The sequence below is a fragment of the Ptychodera flava genome, chromosome 19, assembly GCF_041260155.1.
Source record: "Ptychodera flava strain L36383 chromosome 19, AS_Pfla_20210202, whole genome shotgun sequence".
Taxonomy (NCBI): Eukaryota; Metazoa; Hemichordata; class Enteropneusta; family Ptychoderidae; genus Ptychodera; species Ptychodera flava.
Window position 1 is genome coordinate 19,065,451 of NC_091946.1, and position 27,774 is coordinate 19,093,224.

The 27,774-nt window shown below is 37.5% G+C and overlaps 1 protein-coding gene across 1 annotated transcript; it reads left to right on the forward strand.

Moving 5' to 3' along the window:
- The first annotated feature begins 2,774 nt into the window (after window positions 1-2,774).
- Window positions 2,775-26,975, forward strand: LOC139118827 (transmembrane 9 superfamily member 2-like). Its single transcript, XM_070682316.1, has 16 exons — window positions 2,775-3,078; window positions 13,040-13,107; window positions 14,471-14,564; window positions 17,619-17,746; window positions 18,256-18,400; window positions 19,399-19,529; window positions 20,220-20,337; window positions 20,933-21,012; window positions 21,761-21,869; window positions 22,798-22,930; window positions 23,345-23,464; window positions 23,901-24,118; window positions 24,806-24,957; window positions 25,398-25,509; window positions 26,024-26,195; window positions 26,669-26,975. Exons 1-16 carry the CDS (start codon window positions 2,935-2,937, stop codon window positions 26,734-26,736), a joined length of 1,992 nt encoding a protein of 663 aa, XP_070538417.1. The 5' UTR covers window positions 2,775-2,934; the 3' UTR covers window positions 26,737-26,975.
- Window positions 26,976-27,774: the final 799 nt, after the last annotated feature.

The following is a 27,774-nucleotide window of genomic DNA, read 5'->3' on the forward strand; positions in this document are numbered from 1 at the left end:
AATTGATTTTGACAAGCTGAGAAGCTGTTTGCAAAATATAGTGAAATTTGCATATTTGTGTTTTTAGAGCAATTGTTGCCCTTTTTTGATCAAAACATCTATTTCTCTGTAGCAGCATATCCAAATTGATTTGATGTGTATAGATGTGGTGAAATTTCAATATTTGTCTTTTTAGGGCAATTTATGCCATTCATGGTCAAAAAATCTGTATTCTCTGAAAGGGCTTGTCCAATTTCTTTGAAATTTGCTACATAAGTCCCTTAAGATTTGTTTAAATCATGCTCTTTTTTTGTAGTGGAAAAATTCTTCAGATAATTGTCATTCAGCATTTGCTACACACAAACGATTATTCATGCAGATTTATTCAGTATTTGCTATCGAGAAACTTTCAAAGTTCAACCCTTTTGTGTGTTTTTGTGTTGGGATTTGTTGGATAGATGGCATTCTACATAGTTTTGTTTTTTGAGGCTGTTTTTTGAGAAAAAAGAATTGAAAATGCCTTTTTAAAAGCAAAATAATACATAATGACTTGATATGTTGTTTTATCATAATTGACGTGTTTCTACTTGTTCACCCATTCTTCCATTCAACATTGCAATAAAATGCTGGGAAAAAATGAACCTAATGTGGCCTGCATCTGTTTACCTTGATCTTAAAAGGCAAATACAACTTTCTGTCTTGACAACCATGCCATAGTTTCAATGTTTTACCCAGTGTACCTGCTTGGTTTGTACGCAGGAAACAAGTAGAAAACAGGCTCTATAATTTTATAATTTTCAAGTGATCAGAATACAAAAGTCCTGAAAAGATAAGATAATCACAACTTCCAGTATAAGGGATACAGTCACTCTAAATGTATAAATTAAAATTAAAAATGTGCCTGGAGGATGTACTAAAAAATACAGAAAGTTGCTTCCTGTCGGTAAAATCTAAAAAAAATTCAAGATTTTAAAGACTTTTGCAGATTTTTTTTACGCATTTGTCTTCTTATTTTTTTTTTATTTTGCAGATTAGTTTGAAGATTTTTTTTCCTGACTTTCTGCTCTGAAAATTTTTTTTTCTGTTTTTGACCACCCCCTTCCCAGGATCTAATGATCCGTCCCTTAATCAACCTGGTAGACGTATATCAACAGAAATACCAGGATATGTCCAAGAAGGGGTCACAGAAATGGCCTCGTTGATTTTGGTTCAATGCTTGTTGAGAGGTACACGATATGCACATTATATGTACAAGAACTTGATCCAAGTCTGATGGTATTTATCAAAACAGAACACTAGACTATCACGCTAGAAGTAGGCTGTCGCATAGATCGTGGGGTGCACGCGATGGCCCACATTAGCCAGTCACTGCTGCCGAGAACAGCCTGAGACAAGCGACCGGGCCCAGTCTGAACAAATAATTAATTCATCACTATCTGTCAATCAAAGGGAACAAAGAGACAAAATCAAAGCAGTTCATGAGAGAACAGGAAAACACGGAAAATCAGAGAAAGACAATAAATTATTTCGGAAACTGTTCAAAATACGGATAGTGACATATCAGACTCTGGGCTTTTGGTCGAGGAAGAGGATGATGATGAATCCATGCATGAAATTGGCAGCAGCGCAAGTGATGAAGAACTTTTTGAACCTCCCTAGACACAGTATACAATGAATAAGAGCAGGATCTTGGAAGAAATCTCCACTGATGTTATCTATGCACCGGTAATGCCCAATGTTATTATTCAAAATTGAATAAATACTTACTCAAGCAATGGGGGGGGGGGGGGGGTCATCAACTTTTTGGGGCAATGGGTAGGGGGTTCACTTATTTTGACTCATGCGCAGGAAGAATTTGCCGTCCCATCCCCGGCCACAATAACTGGACGCTCCCTACGCGTCATTCATATCACATTCTCACTTAATTTCGTACTGCGCTGCGATTTGAAGCCAAACTACAGAGAGCGCTGTCTGCACAAATTTGATCATAAAGAATGCAGAACAACAATACGACAGGCCATTTAGTTCGTCTTGAGCTTTTTACCAGTGTACAACTTGAACAATTTTAAGATCCTAACAAAGGGGGATCGTACTTGTTTATTTTTGTTTGTGTTTGTTTGTTTGTGTGTATGTGTTTGTTTATTTGTTATTTTTAATAAAAAACAGCGAAAAGCTATTTTGTTAATATTTGTCAATAAATAGCAGTTTATTTATTTGTTTGTTTGTTTGTTGATACGTATTTCCGACGGTTAGGGTTAGGGTTAGGCTTAAGTTAGGGTTAGGGTTAGGCTTAAGTTAGGGTTAGGGTTAGGGTTAGACTTATTCAAGGGAACACAAGGGAGTGAATAAGTCTTAATTACCCTAACCCTACCCCTAACTTAGGGAGTGAATAACCCTAACCCTCGGAAATACGTATCAACAAACAAACAAACAAATAAATAAACTGCTCTTTATTGACAAATATTAACAAAATAGCTTTTCGCTGTTATTTTATTAAAAATAACAAATAAACAAACACAAACACATACACACAAACAAACAAACACAGACAAAAATAAACAAGTTCGAGCCCCCTGTGATCCTAACTGGGCCACGGTGTAATTTGTGTATTTTTCTTGACTGCTTGTAATTTTCTGGTCATTTTAGATAAAACTTGAATGCTATTACGAGACATATTCATCAGTTGCTGAACTTTGACATCTTGGTAATATTACCGTAAATTTTACCGAAGTTGTAATCTCATTGGGCGTCGATGCGTTGTGACGGCAACCGTCATTAATCCGACCCACAATGCACTGCAGGTGACGTGTCACGAATTACGTACACCCCATCCGCCATATTGCCAGCAAGTGAGGATCTTTCCGACTTGCCACGCACGAGCGTTTCGACCGGCGTCGTTACCAGAAGACAAACTTGCTTGTTATTTCAGCTTGTTACCGTAAGAAAGCTGAGAACATGACGGCAGCACCTTTTCGATCAGTTGCGCTAGTACTTGTTACATTTCTTGCGGTTACGGCGCAAATTTGTTGTGGTTTCTATTTACCAGGGCTGGCCCCGGTTAGTTACTGTGAAAAAGCTAAAGAAACGGAAACTTGTAAGGTTAGTTCACAGTTCGTTCTATCATAATGTCACGCTCACAAGAGCCAAAATTGTACTTGGAAGGTGAGGGAGTGTGTATATATTTCTCCGCTGTACAAGGGCAGAACATTGTCCGCTTCCAACTCCCAAGTACAAACTGCAAATATTGATCACCTGACCAAACGCTGGGCGATGAATCAGTTTGTCGCAGGGCATCTTTACATGTTATTTCGCCGCAAGGCATAATGAGGAAAAACAAAACTTTTCAAAAAGAGAAGTCTTTATCGATTAACCTGTCCTCGAAATATTACATATTTCTCCCACGAGGACACAGACCACAATGTCACATGTACTATTGTACAGACTACATGTACATGCTTGTAGACCCTGAATGTCCACTGTGTAAGCCCGGTTCTGTTCAAATCCCAAGTTAAACCCTTCTGGGTCTACCACTTATTGCTACTTTATATGTAAAACCATAGAGTAACTTGACTAGAGAATAATGTATGAAAGTGTACTTTATAGTGTAGCATGGAGGTAGAAAAACCTTTCTACCTCCATGAGTGTACAGTGTAGGAAGTACAATCTACTATCATGGAGCTAATAGCTCCATGGGTCTATGTAATTTTATACTACACATGCACACTTACAATATTCATAGTTTAATTTCGCCATGTTTCGGGTCATTGGTATAGGGAGGGGTTAGGTGGGGGGAACCACACATACATATTACAGGCAATGCTAGGATTGCTGTAAACGCATTCCTGACCTTTATTCAGCCTATGCCTTACTCATTGAACCCTTCAAAAGTTCATCTACAGGGCTTGACATTAACCTTTTCATGTGGTAGTCCCAGTTTACAACTCTTTCTGAATTTGAAAATTAGTTTTCCCAATAAAATATCTGGTAGTCCACTTTTACTCCAGACTATACAGCTTATTTTAAATTACACTTTACTACATGTATGTCTGAAAAACTGGCAAACAGATTAGTACTCTAAAATCATCGCTTGTCATTTAATTTTCATCCAGTCAGCTAGGCAGTATGTTCCCAATGCATGTAAGCACTTTCAAGAAATGTTTCAGAAAACTAACTTATCATTAAACAACAAAATAATCAATTTTCTTTTTCTGATGTTACTAAATCAAACAGTGTAAAGCAAAAAATTATGAGACAAAAAAGCACACCAATAATTATCCTTGACATTCTGTCATTTTTTATTATCCGGAATGACCAAAGAAGATTTATCTTGGATAAATGACAGCTATTGATCAATTGATTAGTAATACTCACAATTTCACTAGTCTACCGTTTAATCACAATCACTGACTGTTATTTTGAAAAGTCTGAATACGCTACCCAGACGCTGCAGTTTCATTCTATGGTACAGTACATGTAGTCCCATCAGACCATAGTCCCTCCACATACCGACCGGTTTGGAAACATCTATTGCTTTAACATGTGAAGTACCAGATTAGGAATTGTATACTCATTATGGTTTGGCATTATGGTTTAGCATCTGTATTTCATACCAATTTTAGTCGTGTTTTTCTTTCGAACATTTGTTACCCAGAACCACTGATATTTACTCTAATATGTAAAGCCTGTGTCAACCATTTTATACCCTTTGAAAATACATTTCTTGTACTAGATAGCCATTGTCATTCTTCTTATTTAGAAGCATGTAATCTGTTCTATGCATGATCCAAGTCTAAATTGTGCATGATAATAAACTTTTTATTTTGATGTGGGATAGATTGTATTCAAACTGAAATGAAGCCCTACAATTACAAACACAGACATCTTATCAAAACAAGGCCCATGGTAACAATAGGGACCTAGGTATTTCCCAACCAGTGTGTAGAGGGACTGTGATCAGACATACACACATTTCTTGAAATTAGTAGTCCAAAGGCAAGGTTTTGTTGTCCTTTCAAGGTTGTCCTTTGACCAGGATGACCATTAATTTCTAGTGCTGATATGAAGATAGTCAAATACAATCTTCCAGGCCTACAAGCTTCCATCATATTGTGACTTCTGTGACCAATTCATAGAAACTTATTCCCCAGGATTGTGTTCATAATATACATACAACTTCACGTTAGCATGTCTGTTTTGAACATATACAGTATGTAGATATGTTTGTAGATGGTACATGTACACATGCATGTAAAGGACAGCTGCAGTGATAGCTACTAAAACTGGACCAGAAGTACTGAAGAGATTCTTCTTCACAACAAGTAGGGACAGCAGCTCTTGCTATTTTAACCACTGCTTCAGGAACAAAGTCTATTTTGAGATTTTTGAATCAACAGAACGAGTAATTATAGAGGTCTGAATTCTGGGATCAGGAACATATGTACTTTGCCCAGGACCTAATTTCCTTTGCCATTGGAGGTCTTGTAGACCAGTGGATGGGGGAAAATAGTTAAAAAATCTGACTGAGAATGAAAGCAGGACCAGCAGACATGACAAAGATTTATTTTGACGGTGCCAGTCCTTGGAACATCAGTATCTACATGTACATGTATATGGATTTGCTGACTCCAGAATAATTTTAGAAGACAGTTTTGTTCTTCAGTACCTTAAAACAATCTAAGGGAGTGGTTACAATTCATACCTTCGATCTCACTTATAGAGCTGATAAAAAACAAGCAGAATTTCTGGGAACCACAAGAAATTCATTTTGAATGTTGTTCTGGCACACTTCAAACCTTGGTGCTCCGTAGAGAGCTGTTAGATATTCTATTCCCTGCCCCAGACATTGACATACTCAACTCTATACTTTATTTGAATTGAAGATGTCAAAAATATAAATTAACACAAGTAAAACAGTTGCTTATGTCCCTTAACCCTTTTCCTGCCGAGCGCCCTTGTCCGTTATCCTCCCAAGTCAGTAGAAAACCGCCCCATAATATGTGCCTGCAAAAGATTGGCTCTCCTGCATGTTATCCTGCCAGGCATTTTGGCAGAAATCGCCCATTTTCAGGGTAGTTTTAGCCGTACTTATACGTGTTAGACTTCGATAATTTCTACATGTTTCATGTTTATTTTTTCGGAAATAAACTCCTTCAGTATTACGCACGTCCGCTAGGCACAAACATCACCTCACTCGTCCGTTAGTCAGAGACCCTGAGGGTCGTGCTAGGGGTGCAGAAGCACCGTCAAACCTGTCCTGTTTCCCCAGGGTAGGGTCAATTGAATACGTACCTTAAACGACTTGGCAGTGTAGCACAAAAACTACGTTTTTGCCGTTGTATTAACGACATGGCTGAGCCATTGAAGCACAGCTCAACGTAGTTTAGCCAGCTCAGTTGGGAGTTGGCTTACGAGTGTTACCGTTCATTACTGACTAATCGAGTGGTCCTCAGTCAGGTACGGGTTTGTACCGACATGGCTTGGGCTGCAGCTAACCAGTGATAACCAGTCACTACACCCAAGTCTTCAGTTCACTTTTGCGATGCACGGGTGCAACACAATATGCTTCCATTGTTCTAGCCATCGACGTGTCCACATGCTGGCAGCCATATTGTACTGCTAGCTGGTTTGCATAACAAAAGCAGTCCCTGCTAACTGCAGGCGGTATCCCCGTAGCATATTGACCTTATGTCACCTTTTGAATTCTCTGTACGCAAACAGCGTACGTAGTTACTTATGCGTCGGCAAGAGGATACGTTGCCTGCAAACAGAGCCAATACTTCGGACGATGGAATAAATAAAAAATCCAAAGCTACGTCCATTGAATGGCACGGCCAAGGCGGTGAAGGACGTTGCCTGGCTTGAACTTGCAGAGCTGAAGCCCAGCTTAGTACGTCGGACACCAGTTTGTAATGGTATTTCCGAGTCGTTCATATCCGTTCCATCGGAGGAACAAGTCGAGCCGTCCCGTCAAAAATACGTTCTCATTTTCAGTCACGCACAACTGAATAAGTGACTTTCGTCTCGCACCATCGGCATATCTGCCAAGTCGTTTGCAAGAGGTAGCCTTCTAGATTGCATTGCCGAGTTGGTCAAGTTGGGCAGCAATCTCTATAGTGCCAGGCAGCCAAGTAGGTCCAACGCCGCCAGAAAAACGTCACCATGCTATCCTGCCAAGTCTGCTAAAAAGCGGTAAAAAAAAAAACCAGCCTCCCTCGGGTGTGGGGGACTGGCGGACAGGTTTCTGCACCTTTCCCTGTCTATCGACTCCCTGCGAACCCATTTCGAGGGGAAAAAGGCGTTCCTTGTCAGAAAACCTCTCCTCGGATGACCCCTAAACGCACAGGGGATAGCAAAACGTAGTGCCGTCGACTTGGCAGGAAAGGGGGTACCCAAAAAGGCCCGATTTCCACCGGGTTGGGAGAATAATGGTCACCAGTGCTTAGATTCTGGCTACACCGAATTCAAGCGGATTTTCACCGACTTGGCAGGAAAAGGGTTAACTTGTCCTTCTCATATTGATAGTAATTGGGTACTGTAAAACAAATAAACCAAGAATTCTAATTTGATAATGTATTTGTACCAGTAAAGAGCAAGTTTAGTGGAAATCTCAATTAAATGTCTGACAGAAACAATACTTGTATTCTAATGAAGAAATTTATGCAAAACAGAGAAATATCCCTCACACCATGAAAAACAGTGTCCTTGGTCACAGCCAGTTTGCATGTAACTTAATACGGGATGCCATAGACGTTGCAACTTGAAAATTATGGAACTTCCGCACATTATATTCACCCTTGCCCCAAATTGTCTTTTTTGCAGTTTTATTACAAGAGAGTCAGCTGGACTGACAACAGATGAATGCAATCTTCATAGATACAAACATCTTATTTATCAGTCTCACAAAAGCATCAGCGGTTTTTAATTAAAAAAAATTAGGCTTTAACAAACACGCGTTTTGTCTGAATGCAGGTTTAAATATTGTGTTAAGAACCCTAGTTTTTCCAATCTGTAACAAAATACCTGGTAAATTGACTCAAAAGGTTTGGCACATTGGGCCTGCCTTGTAAATTAACATATACATGTAGCATTTATATCAGTCCATGCATGATTTTTGTTGGATCACAGGTCTTGCTTTCTGAGAAGGTCAGGATGTAGAGATTTTAATCACATACCAGCTGTTTACAGCATTGAAAGTTGGAATTTTCCATGCTTTTTATCAACCCATGACCCCTTCTGCTCTAGCTTTTTTTACAAAAATCAAATATCTCCACTGAAAATACAGTAACTGCACTCTGCCAATTATTGGCTGATGGCTTAATCCTTATCCTGAAATCTATTATGATCCATATTGACAAAGTTGTTGATTGATGAATTGTAGTCCATCTCCTGTGTAGCATTAATCAAAAATCAAATCTTTCCACTGAAAATACAGTAACTGCACTATGCCAATTATTGGCCGATGGCTTAATCCTAATCCTGAAGTCCGTTATGATCCATATTGACAAAGTTGTTCATTGATGAACTGTAGTCCATGTCCTGAGCAGCATTTATCAACTCCCATCCACTTCGAAAATTCGTCTAGATTCTTCTAGATTTTTGCTATTTTTAATGTGACCTGCAATCACATTTAAAAATTGGTGGGCCCTCCTCGGGAATGTCAAGTGGGCGATTCGAATATTTTTTTTGACCTCCTAACTGATTAAAGTTTGGAAATAATAGTAACCAGTTGGCTAATATTACCTACTCGCAGCATAAGATGAGATGACTCTGATGTTCAGTCAAACTTTGTTTGAAGCCGTCTTGTTGCAGAAGTCACTAACTACATGTAGCTCCTTGTAAATGGGACTTTTGCTGATGGATAAACTGTATCAAACAGTTAAATAAAGTGGGGTAATTTGGCCAGCATCTCTACGGAACTTACAAATCATATTCATTCAGCTCAACTGTCCATGTGGCTTTTCTTGACAGAGAAAAAATTGCCCACTATCCATCTTTCCATTCAACTTTTCCGTTGTTTCACCATCACTATTAGTAACCGTGCTGTATGGAACAAGTGATGCCTTGAATGCTACGTGTATTAACATTGGTGGTATCCATGGCGATACAGTCTGACGACATGCTTGCCCAAGGCGGATAATGAGGGGTGGCCAGCCACATTTTCGAAAATTTCACTCTATTCACAATAAAAAATGAACTGATGAGCCTGCATTGCCTTTATCGTTTATGTTGATGTGTAGAACTGCAACCCCCCCCCCCCCCCCCCAAAAAAAATAAAAAAAAAAAAAAAAAAATACGTTTTTGGATTTGTCATTGTGCAACTGTTTTCTCAGAAGAGGTGTGATATGGCTGTTCCAACATACAAACATACAGGTTCGATAATAATGCATCATTATTCAATTCAACATGCTCCACATTAAAACCAGTACTTGGGGAACTTTTGTTTTGTGTTGGCCAGTTTGTTGCCTGAGGCCTGCCTTAGTCAATACCCAAGTCCAAACTACAGAGCCCAGCTATCAGTGTGGTCAATAGACAGACCATTCTTGCCCCTTGAATCGATTTCAATTGGCAAACCAAAGTACAACAGGTTGGGATTCATGTAATTATACATCCTTGAGAAAACACTGTGAAACAAGAACTTGTAATCTGTGAAAGAGTACACTCTTGTACGAACTGCTCTCATCTTTCCTGCATTATTTCAGACTTTGGTCAGAATCCTCCGGTCACATCTCATCTGCTGTTACCTATGTCATTTCAGACATGTAATGATGCTCAGTAGATGACAAAATATAAATGACAATTTGTGACTGTGGAATAAAGCGTGATTGGTATAGTGAGAACCACCCTATTATTGTTTAACGACAATCTTTTGTATAAATGGATGTTTACCAATTAAATACCAAAATTACTCTTACCGTTCCTAGTTATTTCAAACTTGAATTTCTCATATTTGGGAGATATCATAGGCACAAGAATTTTATCAAAAAGAGATTAACATGTACCTTGCATGACCCATATAACTTTTTGATGTCCTTCTAATGGATAGCACACAATACATGTACTTTGAAGTACATGTATTGCCAGTCATTAGCACTTACACTGTATGAGTGGGAAAGTAATTATCACTCTCTATGTATTATATTAAACATCGAATTAAAAATTTAGCCTAAGGCAAAGATGTATATTATATTAAATATATATTATATTAAACATAGAATTAAAAATCAAGCCTAAGGCAAAGGTAGACACATTTATAGAAAGAAGCATGGGTGATAAAAATGTGAATGTGTATCAGCTGGTTTCCAACTTAAATATTTCCATTCCCACCAGTCATAATCCCAGTAACACATGTCACCATTCTAGTAATCTGCATCCCAGCATCCACTTCAATGGCTGGCTACTGATTTGCATGTCTTCATCTGATGTCGGGGGCAACAGAGGTCAAGGTTTAAAGTGCATTGTTCTCTATAAGCAAACGCCAGCAAAATATATGCTGCATTGTGTTGTAAATCTGTTTCCACTGCACTTGGTATAAGCTCTGCTGTAGCAAAAGTTAATCATAAAGAGAACAATTAATTGAAGTACGGTGTGTTGTATACATCAGCTAAAGTCAGCAAAAATCATGTGTACATTATCTCTGATGTTTTCAGAGTCTTTCAATCACGTCACATAAGGCAAAGGTAGACACATTTATAGAAAGAAGCATGGGTGATAAAAATGTGAATGTGTATCAGCTGGTTTCCAACTTAAATATTTCCATTCCCACCAGTCATAATCCCAGTAACACATGTCACCATTCTAGTAATCTGCATCCCAGCATCCACTTCAATGGCTGGCTACTGATTTGCATGTCTTCATCTGATGTCGGGGGCAACAGAGGTCAAGGTTTAAAGTGCATTGTTCTCTATAAGCAAACGCCAGCAAAATATATGCTGCATTGTGTTGTTAATCTGTTTCCACTGCACTTGGTATAAGCTCTGCTATAGCAAAAGTTAATCATAAAAAGAACAATTAATTGAAGTACGGTGTGTTGTATACATCAGCTAAAGTCAGCAAAAATCATGTGTACATTATCTCTGATGTTTTCAGAGTCTTTCAATCACGTCTTTGTTAAAATGCAATATACAATCATGTATGGGACATGACATGCTTCACTGGGTTTTAACAAACTTGACCTGGTAGTGACAGGTGAACTTGGCAGGATAGGGGCAAAGGAAATGTATGTACATGTAACATTAAGGAAATGTATGTACATGTAACATGTTGTGTTCAACACATGTGGTAAACATTTCAATACAATCAGCATCTGTCAGCATGTATGTGTTGTAAACTGGAAAGGCACAGTGTATTGAAAATGATTATGATAGATATACATCACATAAGTGTTTGTCTGCCACGATATGTTCTAAATCAAAGTTACATACAATTGTATATGATATGAAATCTACTAGTAGTATTATCCATTCTTTGTATGCTACATTTATGTTAATTCAGTTGACTCGTAGGGTTCAAATCTCAAAATTACTTGTACCAGCTAAATAGATACATGTACATGTATTGAAACATGAAAATGCCATAGCCACAGGTTGTATTAGTAAGGTTTTTGGGTAGGATAATGTACATATGTAATGGTTTGGCAACAGTTTGTCATGATGATTCAGTATTGTATCACCTTTACTTGGTGGTCTGTGGTGGAAATGGCGGTTGCTTACATATGTGTGACTCTTTGTAGAATTCATGCTTTGTCTGACCAAAACCAAGAGTTATGATATAGTAGGGGTCAGAGAATGCTGAAAAAATGGATTTGAATCATTGAACTGATGTTGACCGGACTTGACTTCTCAGTAAAGAATTCAAAGTCGCATTCACAGGCATTGTTATGCTAATTCACCTGTTGCAATGGTGTTCAATATGGGTGCGGTGAAGGTATGAAATGTTGGGTTTTCAAGCCGCACAAAAATTCCCTATTCACATGTGCCAGTCTTCCGTAGTCAAATTTACATATACAAAACTACGTGTGTGACTTCATCAAGCATTCACGTGTGTACAGCATGAATTTTGACTAGAAATCTAGAATGCAAAGTTCAGAGTGGATACCTTTATTTCTTCTGAATCCATTCAGTAGCTTTCATGTGTCGACTAACTATAGTACAGATGATGCATTGTAACAGAAAAATGTGCATCACAAACAAAGACTTATTACGTGTGACCTCTTACCTCTAATCCCACCCTTGCAAAAATCCAACAATGAGACTATGATTGACCATGCCAAATGAGATAAATTGCTGAAATAGCATCGTTGGAGGTGCAAAATGTTTGAACAGCAAACATGTTTAACAGCAAATCAGAACAGTGATTTCCTATTCCACACATACAAGTTGTACAGACTTCATTTATAACCATATCTGTTGGTGGTGTACAGAGCTGGTTAGGTGAATTCTGTTTGTTATAATGAACATGCCATAATTATCTACAGCCTTTTACAGGGCTCTGGTTTGGTGGCTTTCAGTAAGCATTTCGATACTGGAATTTACATATGTAACATAACATAAATAAGCTACAGTGTATGTAACACAATATAAGCTATGACAAACTACATTTATGTACATGTAAACTCTCGAGATCTTATTTCTCATGAGAACTTGCATAATATTTATGTGTTGATGCAAATATGTTCAACCAAAATGTACACGTATGAAAACAAGCTGGAATTGAAGTATTCTTGATCAATTGCGTTCTGAATCTCACTGGAATTTTTCAAGCACTGTAAGCTGTAATAATTTGTACATGTATGTAGCTGTGTTTTTGCCAATGTACAAATATACTGTGGTGAAGAACACTTCGTCATCTTGGTACTAGCAAGTGATTGTACTTTTGTTGTGGATGTACACAAATGAGATAAATCCATGAGAAGCATGAACTCTACACATGCAGGTGTGCATGATACATGTACTGTGATGGAGGGTTCTTTGACTTGCAGTACAGGCGAAAGATTACCCATGTTTCATATTGAGTAGCGTCACCAAAATAATAAACTTCACTTTCCTTTGTATTTTCCTTCCAGTCCCGCATCGATGTCTTTGTGAACAGGCTGGACTCGGTGGAATCTGTCATCCCATATGAATATGAAAAGTAAGTTTACAGAAACAAAGCACCCCTTAACATTGAATGTCTGTGCATTTTCCTACCCAAGTGTTTATCATGTTAATGAGAGGAAAGAAACATGACAACAGTAAATGAAGGAAGTAGCTCTGAACCATATTTGATTACCTTTTCTCGTACATTACTAGAGTAGAAGTTGATCACTTCATTTTAGCTTGTTCCGATGATACCATCAATGTAGTGGTGAATCAATCAAGATATAATGTACCTTGAGTAACAAAAGGGGAATTTTTTCAAATCCTTTGTACTGTACACAGTGTATTATTCGAAACTATTCAATATTAATGATTGAAAATGTTCATTATCCAAGTGTTTATCTATACATGTACACTTTTGCATAATGAATACTGCCCATCTGTTTAGGGAATTAGCATTGGAATGGATTGTTGTAGTCCGGACAATAGACTGTCTCTTGTTAGATGCATGTCGTGTCTTGTTGACTCTCTGTGAATACTATATGGATGAATGTGAACATAGCATTGGTATATGCCTGAATGCACATTCCCAAAATTGTAAAAAACAAATGTAGAACAGTGATGTTTGTACATGTACATGTATAGTCTGCAAACCTGGGTGCCCTCAGGTGACATCTTTTGTTTCAGCATGATCCATGCCTATGTACAGCTGCACTAAATTTGGGAAAATAGATAGCTGTGTGTATTCACCCTTTCTAGCCAGACAGTATAACTTCCCCGTCTGTCAGTAAAAAGTGGTATTTAGCCAACACCATACATGTACATATTTTCATCCAATTGGCTTGGTCTATTGTAGCAGCTTCAGTCCGTAAAGATCATATTTACATATCTACATTTTCATTGGCCCTTCAAATGATCTATTTTTGTTAAAGGTGCCTATTTCTTGATATGGTACACTTGTTATTTTATGAGTATACCCATCTAATTCACTGCTTGCTCACTGTTGTTTTCCATCAAATTTAAATCTTTTCAAATAAGTTGTTTCCTGTTGAGTTTTCCCAGGAATTAAAGGTGTACTGTCACCTGTTCCAATTTTGCCACAGTTACCATGGAAAGAGAAAATCTAACCAATCACAGATTTTAAGCGGGTGGCCGCTTTTTAAAAACGGCGCCCTCAGATGGGCATTTTGAATACCAAGGAACGCCCCTGTGACCATATATAAGCATATGTAGATCTGTATACCTTAAATGTATATCTTCAAGTTGAAGTAAATGAGCCAGAATAAATAATGATTTCCACTCTCATCCCTTTATGACTGGACAAAATCAGGACAAGTTCATGAATAGAGAAGGAAAAATGCAAGATGTTTATAAAAGTGGATGGTCATGTTCTGTTTTTTTTCCCACTCCTTCAACAGATTTGATTTCTGTACAACCAATAAGAGGTCCAGCCCGACAGAAAACCTTGGGCAGGTTGTGTTTGGTGAGAGAATCAGACTGTCACCATACAATGTAAGTATCTTTCATCTCTATGTGGGCAGATTACTGTCTTTGCTCTGCAAACACTGTGTAAATGCAACCAGCCAGTTCTTACTATTCCATATAATCATATGCTGAATTACTAAGTTTTATCATATATACTGAATGCATCAAGTTTTTGTCATTGCCAACTAGAGAATGTTGTTCTCTTTTCACCAAAATTAAAGAGTTTAATTCAAATTCACAAAATAATTTATATATCAAAAAGCCTGCATGTGTAATACTGTTGAGCATCCAATTCCCTGTTGATGATTAAAAAAACCCAAAAAAACCCAGAATTCTGAAGAGAGACTGCAAGTTCACTTACGCATTTGACTCGCTGTGAACATATGTGACCTGGCAATTGTGACCTGTACCCAAATCCATTGGGACAGAGGATAAAAGAGATACTAATTTGGATCATTTATGAAAAACTCGGAAGATGATATTTTCCGTACGGATTGATACTGTACCAGATGTCCAAATATAATACCATACTGTAGATTGCATGAGTAACAATTATGAAAAAGATTAGTCTGAGAATGTCCCTACAAGCCAGACACTTATGAAACTAGCAACTGATGTAAGAATTTACACATACAGAGTTACATGTACCTAATTATGAAGCGGTTTCTCTCATTTTTTTGTGTCATCTATGTTTACTTATTAGGAGATTCAATTAGTTTGGAAAATCCTGCTGAAGCATGTTTCATCAAAGAGTTTTATTTTACACAATTCTTTGATAAAAGTATGATCAATTAGCCGTGAAATTACAAATCAAGCTATTGTCCAGTCCAGCTGCTCCATTTCATTTGTGTTTGTCATATATTCAATGTCCATCAGTACTGTACGAGTAGAGATGTTCATTTTTCGAATATTAAAATGATAATTCACAAAAAATCAAAATTAACTGTATTTGGCTATCACATGCAGAAAAGATATTGTAAAAAGAAATGTAATCAATGAAAAAATAAGTTAGAAAAAATTAGAAAAGAATTAGTTCTGTCATACATATGTGCCCTCCCCCGATAAATAATTTTGTCACATCTTACTTGATAGTGTCTAGGACTTTTTAATCAGCCAAGATTTCCAATAATATCACATGAACTCACAGTGGCTGCATAGAAATGAAAGTCTTCAAACATGTATGTTTATGTTTTTATGCTCTGAAAAGGCTGAAAACTTTCAAGATCTGAGGAAATTTTCTTGGTTCAGCATAAAATATATCACCAATGATGACCATATACAATTTTTTTTTCACATTTTATCTCAGCCCTCTTTTAACAAAATCCTTTGTTCCTCGAAGTGTGTATAGTACATGTGTTTCCTTCCAGTTCAATTAATAGGTAGACCAAAATGGCGAGGCATTCTCAATTGAGTCCAGCAAAAATGTTGTAATTCGGCTTATTTTCCTGTGAATGAATGTTAGGTCAGCCACAGAAACCATGCAAGCTGTTCCCAACCTTTCCTCAGTAAAAAAAAATTGATCCATTAGAGTGCAGGCTGTTACACCACACAGTCCCTCAATTGTTTTTTTTCTCAAATCATTAGCCATGTGGCACGACGTGGGCAGTATAAAATTTGAAATTACTGGCACACATGCGGTAAAATTTGAATATTGTTTTCATATTTAGCAACCAGAAACAGGCAGTATGGCCCTGAACTTCAATGGAGGCTTTGATTTTGTATGAAAATGTTTCGTATCATCACAATGATAACACGAGTCCTGTGAAATCATTTCTCACTCACGTTAACCTTTGACACAGGATTAAAAGAAATATATGTACAGTAATCATTTTATACCAACAGTTGCTATTGATGACATGTCTTTGCTGGAAATTAAAGTGTGACTACGTGTACACACCATAAATGCGTTTGGACAAGTGTGGTGACAATTCAGCCATTGAAATTAAATGAAAAATAACCAGCCATGTACACTTTACATGTTTGTGTTATTGGCAAGTTCAAAGTTGACGTGGACAGCCAAGTTTTTGAGTTCTGACACAGGAAGTAGATGCAATTGTACGCTGAATGTAAGAATAGACATAAAGGTAAGCTTGAAAAAGCTCACCTCTTTTTGGCTTTTAATGTTGTGTACGTTGCTACCACATCAAAAAGAGTGAGATAATATGGTGTGAATATTTGTTGAAGACTTGTTAAAATCTATCATTATGAGAATCTGTACATTTTATAGTCCAATTATTTAGGAAGAGGGCTACCACAAATTTACCTGAGAGCCCGTTTCATGATTAATTAATCTTGGAAAAAAAAATGTAAACTATTGTATACTTTTACGGTGTCAGCATCTTTCCTTTTGTTTTGTTGACAAGTTGCCACTTCATCAAAAAACTTACTGACATATTATTTCATAGGTTGTCGAAATAGGTGTTACGGTAGAATATGCCTCAGGGATAGATATTGAGACTAAACTTATCCAATATCTTTCTGGTGTACGGCTTGGAGGAACTCATTTTGAAGCTCTTGGAGTAAGAAAAATTGTCAGTCTGAGATTTTTGAAAATCCAGATATTTAATTTAATTAATACAGAGATTGCCATTGTTTTTAATTTCAAATACCAGTAAATTTTAGATAATGTGTTTCTCTCTAGTTCCAAACTTTGCATGATGTCCCTGTACTTTTATTCTTGATTTGACAAGAGAATGGTTGAAAGACTCACTGTCGAAAGTTTGAGCAAAGTTTCACTTTCAGTGCGTATACTACATTTACATGTACCTTAATCCTTTTCCTGCCAGACAGTATCACTTCCCCATCAGGCAAGTCAGTAAAAAGCGGTATTGAGCCAAAACATGATGTATTTTCACCCACTTGGCTTTGTCTGTTATAGCATCTTATGTCCAAAAAAATCAAGTTTACAGTATTTATATTTTCAACAGCTTTCAAATGTACAGTATTATGTTAAAATACACCATATGGAATATGTTGTGTTTCATTAATTTTAACCATCTTGAGCTGGTGGTGAAATATGGACTTAGCAGGAAAAGGATTAAATTGTTGTTGACTTCTGTTTTTTCTTTGCTTTGTCTCCAGATATCATTCAACAACCCAGAGCAGTGCAAATCACTGTGTAAGAAAGAATACAAAACGAAGGACAAAGATCAAATCAAGCACCTCAGATTTTTGATGGACGGCCTAAAACAGAATTACCAACACCACTGGTAAGTACCTACCTGTGGAGTGATACTAATACATATGCAAAGTAAAAATTATAAACCCAAGCTACGGCGTACAATCACTGCTATTTGCACTGTGATTTGTTTCATCTTGTGTCACAATATATCCACAAGTACAAAACAACTAGATTGTTCTGATGACTTCCTGTTTGGGAACCAGACCTTTGGTAGACAAAAGGTTTTCAATACTTGAAATGGCGCCACTTTTTGGAGCTCATATTGAAGCTCGTTGAATAACTTTGTGAAAATCAGAAATGAAATCTTTCCCCATGTAGTCGACAAAGTATTGGCAGCCATTTTGAATTTTCAAGTGTCTGTAAATGTTTGGTAATTTGTTTCTCTTAAACTAACATTTTTGAGATGACTCCAGATATTTACTCTCAATTTTGAAAGAGAATGTTTAAGAGTTTACATAAGGTAAGTTTGCGCACTAGTGTAAGTCCTTCAATTTCGAGAATTGTACTGCCTTACAAGAAGACTTCTTCACTGTGTAGGATCATTGATAACATGCCAGTGACTTGGTGCTATGACGTGGAGGGTACGGCTGCTTCCACCCAGAACAAGTACTGCTCGCCAGGCTTTCCCATTGGATGTTATGTCACCGCCAAGAAGACACCAAAAGACGCTTGTGTTATCAATGTAAGTTCTGAGCAAACTCTGATACTTGTTACACATGAACATCTAAAATATTTCTACTTGATCTAAGTGAGTGACATTCTCACATGCATGATCAGACAACCATACAGGATTGTACTTAATCCTTTCAGGCCTGACTTTCTGCCGGCATACTAGAGCTACCAATGTATGCATAATAGGGGTTTAGGCCTTACAGGGTTAAGCTTTTCAGTAGAAATAATTATCTTTACGGTAACAAAAACATCACCAAATGTACTGAATTTGAAGAGAAGATAACCCAGCAAAATAACAGATGAAGGGCATACCCATCAATGTCCAGATAACCACATGTGGGAATCACATCATCTCGTGTACACACAGAAATGATGTAGACATTAAAGCTCCATAAGCTGTATCTTTTGGCTATATTTTCAGAACTTTTTTTGTGGTTTCCCTAAACTTTCTGCATTGAATCCCTAAACTGTAATTTAATGCTAAGTATTTAGCATATCAACACAACCTATATGAGTATAATCTTCATTGTTATTGTTGAAAATTGTATTCAAGTCCGGACTAGAATTCATTTGTAAACAATAAACAATCATCACTACACATATACAAGCTGTGTTGACGAAAAGAATACTTGAACTTTCAGTATGACAAATGGATTAGGGTCAAACAGGGTAGTTGATATACAGAAGCAGAATACTGAAAAACTTGCCACAAGATACAGCTTATGTCCCTTTAATTAGCATGCTTCAGATGATGTTTAGAGTACAACAGTAACCATGTTTGACATAAATGTGTGGTTTTGACAGACTTTTCAATATGATTTTGAAAAAGTTGGCGTGGTGATTTGTACACAAGCAGTAGAAGAGAATTTATATATAACACAAGTAATAAAAAGCTGAACTGAAATTCTCTGCTTTGCTCTGAATTCATTCCAAATCTTTCCTCATCTTCAAATGTGATGTCATGAAGTTCCAAGTTATAACTGAATATTACCTGAATTTCACCCACAGCCAGCGTACAGTGAGAAAGATACCTACTACGTCTTCAACCACGTGGATCTGAAGATCGCTTACCACCCAATCGAGGATGAGGGCCCACCTACTGCTGCCAGACTGTTATCTGCCAAGCTGGAACCAAGGAGGTAAGCTGCCCCAGGATGATAATCATGTCTCGTAATCTTTATGCTGTGCTTCTACCGCATGACCATTTTCACCACACATCAACTCACTTTACTGTTCCCCACTTGTGTGTTCATTACAGAATATGTTGCATATTCATCTAAATTGCTGTGTCACTTTGGTCCTGAAATTGTGTAACCTCAACAGAAAACAGCGCCTTTTACCATTTAAAAGAACTAGTGACCTAAGTAGTCACTGGGATATGGGTAAGGGAACTGGTAACCTTGGAGTCATTAGGATAAGGAGGAACTAGTAACCCAGGGAATCAATAGAATAAGGGCTAGGGAATGAGTAACCTAGGGAGTCAATGGGATAAGGGGAAACTAGTAACCCAGGGAGTCAAAAGAAAAAGGGCTAGGGAATGAGTAACCTACGGAGTCAATGGGATAAGGGTTACAGAACTGGTTACTCACTCATTAGGATAAAAGTAAGGGTTAGAGCATACAGCACAAGGCCCCCAAGGAAAACCCTTTTATTTTGCATGCAAAAGTTTGTGCCAACTAATCATCACGTGTCCCAAACAATTTTACTCTACATGTCAATCACCATACCGAGTTTTATTCAGTCATTAGCAGAGACAGCTAGAGATAGAAAGACCAGCAGAAACCACCTCCTACACACAGCCTCTCACAGAAGTTTATTGTATATTGCAGCATTAAACACCAGAAGGAAGGAGACTGTGCAGAGGGCCTGCCACCAATGGCCATTCCTGGTGACCTGTCATCCCTGGAGACTGTTTCAATCCTGTACACATACTCTGTCTCGTTTGAGGTGAGTTCAATTCTTAAAACAAACTGTACTGTAATACAAACAAAGTCCAAAGTAAGTAAATTCTCAGTGTTTGCATCGACTTGAAACCAAAAGATGGACATTTAAGCAGTCAAAAAGCACAGAAAATTTCACAGTAAAATCCATTTGCATTCATTTGAAAGTTTTCTTGTAAAATGAGCACATTCCTGTAACAATGTTACAAGCAGTACATTTAGTTATTATCATCATAAATAGATGAACACATAAACACAATACGTTCATCCTTTGTAACAAGCCTTCAATCAAAATGCTTTTCCTGTTGCAGAACAGAGCTTAGCTTACTTTGGCCTTGTACAGAATAACACAGCAGAGGTTTATCTGTATTAGTCAATCACATATGTATTAACTGAATTAATTGGCACATCCAGTGTACCATACTTTGTAATCTTTTTATACTAGTATATTCAGCCTTCAGGAAGCACGTAGCTGTTCCCTGTGTTGCAGTCAATGGCAAATTCACAGAGAATCATTTTTGGAAAACATATTTGACCTTCCTGTTCTTTGATATTCCAAATGTTACAATAAATACAAGCTATCTCTAAATTTAACTTGTCAGCCAAAATACGACATTAAATGGGCATCTCGATGGGACTACATCTTGGATTCAATGCCACACACCAACATTCAGTGGTTCAGGTGGGTACAATTTTTCTAGCAAATTGTCAAACACTCCCATTGTTATATGTATTTTAAAATATCTTTCATAGTTGCTAGCAAAGAATCATGCTATTTCAACAGTCATATCCTGCAAGACGACATCACTGCATGAATGAGAGTATGCTGTGGACAAGCTTTGTTATTTGTGTATTGTTGATAGATATTTATTCAGGTGTTTATCTTTAAGGTAGAACGCACCTCGGGGACAGAAATTCGGGCCTTCAAATTTTATCAATTTCTTCTGACCTACCACATGTGGGGACTCATTTTGAAGCTCTTGGCGAAAGAAAAGTTTTCGCCATCTCAGTTTTTCGAAAATCGAAAATTTATTTTTCCCATAGAGTTAACACAGGGATGGCGGCCATTTTGAATTTCAAATATCGAGAAATCGCAAGTTATTTGTCTCTCTAGTACCAAAGTTTGCACGGTGACCCCTGATTTTTATTCTTGCTTCGGTAAGAGAATGGTTGAAAGTTTCACTGAGTAAAGCTTAAGCAAAAGTTTAAGTCTTTCACTTTCGAGGTGTTTATCTTTAATTCTATAAAAGATATTTAATCATTCTCATTAAGAAAACAGGGATACATGTTAGTCATGAAGATCAACTAGCAGAATTATTGTGGTTACATTTCATGTTTTTCATGGAAATCTTCATCGACATCATACAGCTGTGAACATTACTGCTGCTGTACTTGTCGACTACAACCATTTGGTGTTCTTAATTTTACAGTATCATGAACTCGTTGGTGATTGTACTCTTCCTGTCCGGTATGGTGGCTATGATTATGCTGAGAACTCTACACAAAGACATTGCCCGATACAACCAGATTGACTCAGCTGTAAGTCATTGAATATTTCTACATCAGAGTTTCATTATGTTTCTGTTCTGCTGCCAAATTGAAGACTCTCATTGTCATTGAGATGCACGTATTTTGTACATACACATGTATGCACAAACATATACAAAGGAGCTGGCCCTTTATGTGATGACTTTACTGATAAGTCTCTTGTCAGTGTTGGGAGTTTTGAAAATTTCTTTGAGTTAGCCCTATGCAGTAATGTTATAGGTGAAAGTTTTGGCATCACAGAGAACCCTTTTTAATCAGTCGCATGTCAATGTATCCAAGGGCATACAGACACAAACCATTATGCACCATCGTGATGCACATAATGTAAAATCTTTGCTCAGTAACAAGAAAATGGACAGGTCTCTGCATTCAATTTTTAGCAGTTTGCTGGCATTTGCCATTGCTGTCCTGCAAAGAATTCCTTTGCATTTGTCAAGAGCAGGCACAGCCCATGATCATTCATACATGTAGCCAGGCACCTCTTGTGATGACCTATCTCGTGTGAGGCATTTTTCTAGTGTTTCACTGAGTAGTACATGTTTTGAAAAAATACGTTGATAAACCAAAAACTGTCATGAATTGCTGACAGTGAATGTGTAGAAGTTACATCAAATGTACTTATTGAAAGATTCAAATGAACATAGATTCCATATGTTGGGAGTTATACGATATTTTTGGTAAATCCAAGGTTGCTGTGCACTTGAACTGCGGCTTTGATGTTTAAAAGTTTCACATCTTATGTCGATGAAAAAGTTCTTGCAAACTCAAACCATGGCAGCACATCAGGTGACTGGGTTATTTCATGGCATACATGTACATGTAGTGGCTGATCATTCTAAGAATAACATTGCTTATTGATTTGCATTATAAATATTTTTGATTGATTGATTGATTGATTTTGTCACATATCTTCCCACAGGAAGATGCACAGGAAGAGTTTGGATGGAAGTTGGTGCATGGCGACGTCTTCCGTTCCCCAAGACGCGGAATGATGCTCTCTGTTCTCCTGGGAACTGGCACCCAGATCTTCTTCCTTGTCTTCATCACCCTTGGTAAGTGGAACCATCTCTCCTATACTAAAAAAATGGAAGTCAAAAATCTGAACCAGAGATGAATTAAAAGTCTTTTGTTATCAAGCATATTGACTGTTTGTATGTAGAGATTCTCAACAATATTAATAATATTATATGTAAGTTTGCTCAGCAAAACAGACCTAAGGTTTTACATGTATCTATGTTTATATATTCTATCTGTACCAGATTCTGAAAACTTATTACAGATTGCTTTATGCACACTGTAAATAATGTCTTCAGAATCTGGTACAGATAGAATATATGAACATAGATACATGTAAAACCTTATGTCCAGTGTACATAAAGCAATCTGTAATAAATTTTCACAAAATCACTCCACTGTTGTTATTTCAAACATGGCTTAACAAGAACTATCTTTTTTCCTCATTGTAGTGTTTGCCTGCCTGGGATTCTTGTCGCCTGCCAACCGCGGCTCCCTCATGACATGTGTTCTGGTGTTGTTTGTGTGTCTGGGTACACCTGCTGGTTACGTCGCTGCCAGGATGTATAAAAGTAAGTGTTATTGACTGTGTTATCAGGTGATGTCATCCAGAGGAGACTGATACCCTCTGTAGTCATGTCAGCTATTCCAGATAAGTTGATCTCTTTCACATCCATTGAGTTGTAATGTGTTAAACAGATAAATGAGTTATAACAACCTTAGAGCTCTGCCCAGGAAAGTGGGCATCACTTGCAATATATTATGTTTAATGTTGAAAAGAAAGTGTGGCAGCTGTATATACAAAATAGATCAGTTCTATCAGGGGATATCAGAATTTAACGATTTCTAAATTTTGAGATACCATAGGTGCATGCATGGAACTTTTAAACTTTTACTCACTACAGTGCCCCCAATAGTTTGATTTACCAGCTTCCCTTCTTTTTTTTCATTCATACTCAATGTTGTCTGCTGTGTTTTACTCATGAAAGCGTATCAAACTTTTTTCAGCGTTTGGGGGAGAGCGCTGGAAGACCAACGTCCTGATGACTTGCTTCTTCATTCCTGGGATTGTATTCATTGACTTCTTCACCCTGAACTTGGTACTGTGGGGTGAGGGCAGCTCAGCGGCCATACCGTTCACCACACTCCTGGCGCTGCTTGGCCTCTGGTTTGGAGTCTCCACACCACTCATTTTCCTGGGAGCCTATCTTGGCTTCAAGAAAAGGGTGAGAATCAATACAGTGTTGATATTTCAACAAAGGAAATTCGACCTTCATAGTCCATCACATTGAATGCACATCTGCTATTAAATTATAATTCATGTCCTTGATTAGCGATTAGACAGTGAAAACACGTCTGACCTTTCACAAAGCTTGGCATGCACCCAATATAATTTTTGATGAATTTTGAATAATAGATATATAGTCTTGTATTTGCACAAACAGCACTTACTATCATGCGATGTTTCTTCATTAACATAACCTGCTGACCCCAAATTTCATGTGAAAAGGTCCACGCGGACCATTGATAACAAAGGGTTCGGGCCAAACCATGGTGCTGAAAGGGTTAGTATTACTGCACCAAGTTGGTTATTCTGACATCAGGTTTTTGTGGTTTAAGTTTTCAGTATTTGCCCTTATTCTTAAAGTTTGTTAAAGATTGCAATTAACCAGAGGTATCTAGCTCATTAGCTCTGTTGTCAGTGACAAGGAGTTTATCAAAGATGTGATTATCTGTCATTATCCATCAAATTACAACTCCAATGAACATAAAATGTCACAAATTCAACTCAAAGCAAAAATTCTGTCCCCCAAAAATGAACGAACTGAGCAGTTAAAATTCTGACATGCTTACTGCTGCCTTGCAATCCAAACAGAAGTTAAATTCTAATTGAGCTTCCTATTCGTCAACAGCCCATTGAGTACCCAGTACGGACCAATCAGATTCCCCGACAGATCCCAGAGCAGTCTTTCTACACCAAACCTCTACCAGGAATTGTGATGGGTGGTGTTTTACCCTTTGGATGCATCTTCATTCAGTTATTTTTCATCCTAAACAGCATCTGGTAAGTTCCAAATTAATCAAGTGCCTGCAGTGTTTCCTTTTAAGACTCGGATAATTGATCAATGCATTCTGATTCCATATGTACCTCTTTGCAGGAAAAAAGAGGATTCATTTCAGATTCATCAACAATGTGAGTCTGATCCGTTACCTGAGTTCATAAACATAAGTTGTGAAGATATAGCATTATTGTCTAGCGTAGAGACATACTTTGCTCTATGGCATATGGCATGCAACTGATACTGTCTACACATCATCCTGTCTCCACACCTTGGTCAGGTCACTGTAGCACAGTCTCCCTAATCGAAGAAACACCTTCATGTAAAGTTGCTCTCAAACTGTGTACGGGTATGAGCTCAGTATCACCCTGCCGTCAGTGAAATATGCCAGGAAATGATCATGCGGAAAAGGTTTTTTAATTGTTTTATCTTGTGAATATTTCAGGTCACATCAGATGTACTACATGTTTGGTTTCCTGTTCTTGGTGTGCATTATCTTGATCATCACATGTTCAGAAGCCACTGTCTTGCTGTGTTATTTCCATCTCTGTGCTGAGGTTAGTAATCACATATACATTGTACAGAGCCTGTGGGCCAACATCCTGATGTCAGGGTTTAGAAGTTATTTACACTGTTGTAATATTTTATCTAGTGTACGCAGGTTTGAATAAACTAAATTGTAATTGTATTGCCTTTAAACATCTTCTGACCAATAGAAGTTAGTTAAAGACGTGATGTGATCCAAGACGTCTCCAAACCATTACTAATTCAAGGTCAAAACAGATGCTCTGTATAGAAATTGACATTTCCAATGAAGATTGATTCGTAGACTGTAAACTGGCTGTGGATTGAGATACCATAGAAAAAGCTTGTTTTGGGTTTACGTTATCGAAACTTCATGTTTTATTTAATTTTTGGCGTAGTTGCAATCGTACATGTCCAAATATCTTTGCTTACTAAAAATGTGGACATGATATGGGTTATATGATAAATTTTTTTGTGGAACTACATGTTTATATTAATTTTGATTGCATATCCAAGTAATCGTTATTATAATGTGTCTTTTTCCAGGATTACCATTGGTGGTGGAGATCCTTCTTAACCAGCGGCTTTACTGCAATATATCTATTTATCTACTGCATCCATTATTTTGTATCAAAACTAACAATAGAGGGCATAGCTAGCACGGTGCTGTATTTTGGCTACACTTCTATCATGGTTTTACTTTTCTTCCTGTTCTGTGGTAAGTATAAGTCATTGACACAGTCTCTGCCAAGTTTCATCGATTTGATCAGCGCCCTCGGTGTTCTGTGTAGTGTCTGTGCTGTCATCCAAGTGGCTTGCAGGTCCAACCTTTATCACTGATCAGAACCAAACACGTATCAAATATAAAAATCATATGAGTAGTGATTCACCAACACCTTGCCAAGTTTTGCAGTAAATTCTAGTAACCCCTTCCACTCTGAAATGTACAAATCAAGGACTGAAATGTTTTGCATAGAACCTCACCAACTTTGGTTTCATGTACATTCCAACAACACATATTTGTTTTACATTTTATAGCATTTTGTGTGGATAGTATTGTCACGTCACGTTCATCGATGTCAACATTTTTTTGCACGAGCAACAGCATGATCAGTGAGTAGAATGAAATCTGTCCATGTGGACACTATTTATTTATTTCTGACATCTTTTTCTTTATTCTTGTTTTCACAGGAACTGTTGGTTTCTTTGCCTGCTTCTGGTTTGTCATCAAAATCTACAGTGTCGTCAAGGTGGACTAAGAACAACTGTTGACTCTGCACAGAAATCAGGCTACCATCTGTTATTCTGTCTTTGTGCAACGTTTTCCAAAAACAGTGACAAAATCACTGACATTTGTATTATCAGGCTTACATCCATAGTTTAACCACACTAGATCATGAGTACAGTACATAGCTATTACAAAGCATATACAGAGTTCCAAATTTCACGTGTAGATACAAGCATGCTCATAGTTATCAGGCATATCTAATGGAGGGGTGGGTACACAGAAAAGCATGATTTTAAGATGTTTATCCTCAACTAATTGTTTAATTTTTTTTCCTCAGTGTGTTGCCTTGTCTTAATCTAAAATAAGGTGATATTGGTGCAAAAACCAATCTTGGAGTTCATTAGCAGATATGGGTCAGTGATCTTTAAGCTGTCAATTGTTGACTGGCGTATTTGATGGACTTGATGAATTTCAAGTGTAAAGTACATGTATGTGTGTGGGTCTCGATGAAGAATTAGAGACACACGTGACAATTGTGCTCTCAGTTCGGCTATTACTGCAATAATTTTGATTGCACCTTTTAACCCTTTCACCCCAGTTCCCTGTATACAGGTCCAACTTTACCATAGAAAACAATGGATTTGGGACAAACCATGGTGGTGAAAGGGTTAAGGCAAGTCTGATACAAATGTGAAAGAAGGTTACATATTATTTATTGTATTTTTTTTGTCAGGAAAATTATTGTCGAGTGAAGGATATGAGCTCTCATTGCCGACTGGAAAAATATACTTTCAGGGTGTAAATTTTCAAAGCATGCTTTTTGATGTAGATCTGATAAGTCTGTATCCCTAAGGGGGAGGAGGGAATGGGAGGAAGGGAGGGAAATTGGGATGTTTTGTACCTTATTGTATGCCAAGTAGCATACAATGATGTAGGGCATAGAGCTCTGATATAGCTAGCAGTCTTTTTCTATCAGTAGGGTGGTTAACAGAACATGCTGTAAAAAAATGCATGACATTAGAATCTGTACATGTTGTATCGTGTAAGGGGAGGGGGGATAGACTGTGTT

Coding starts and splice junctions, on each gene's coding strand:
- LOC139118827 (XM_070682316.1), top strand. CDS start 2,935: ATGACGGCAGCACCTTTTCGATCAGTTGCGCTAGTACTTGTTACATTT. Junction 17,747..18,255: donor CAGAATTACCAACACCACTG/GTAAGTACCTAC, acceptor TTCACTGTGTAG/GATCATTGATAACATGCCAG. Junction 18,401..19,398: donor AAGACGCTTGTGTTATCAAT/GTAAGTTCTGAG, acceptor TTTCACCCACAG/CCAGCGTACAGTGAGAAAGA.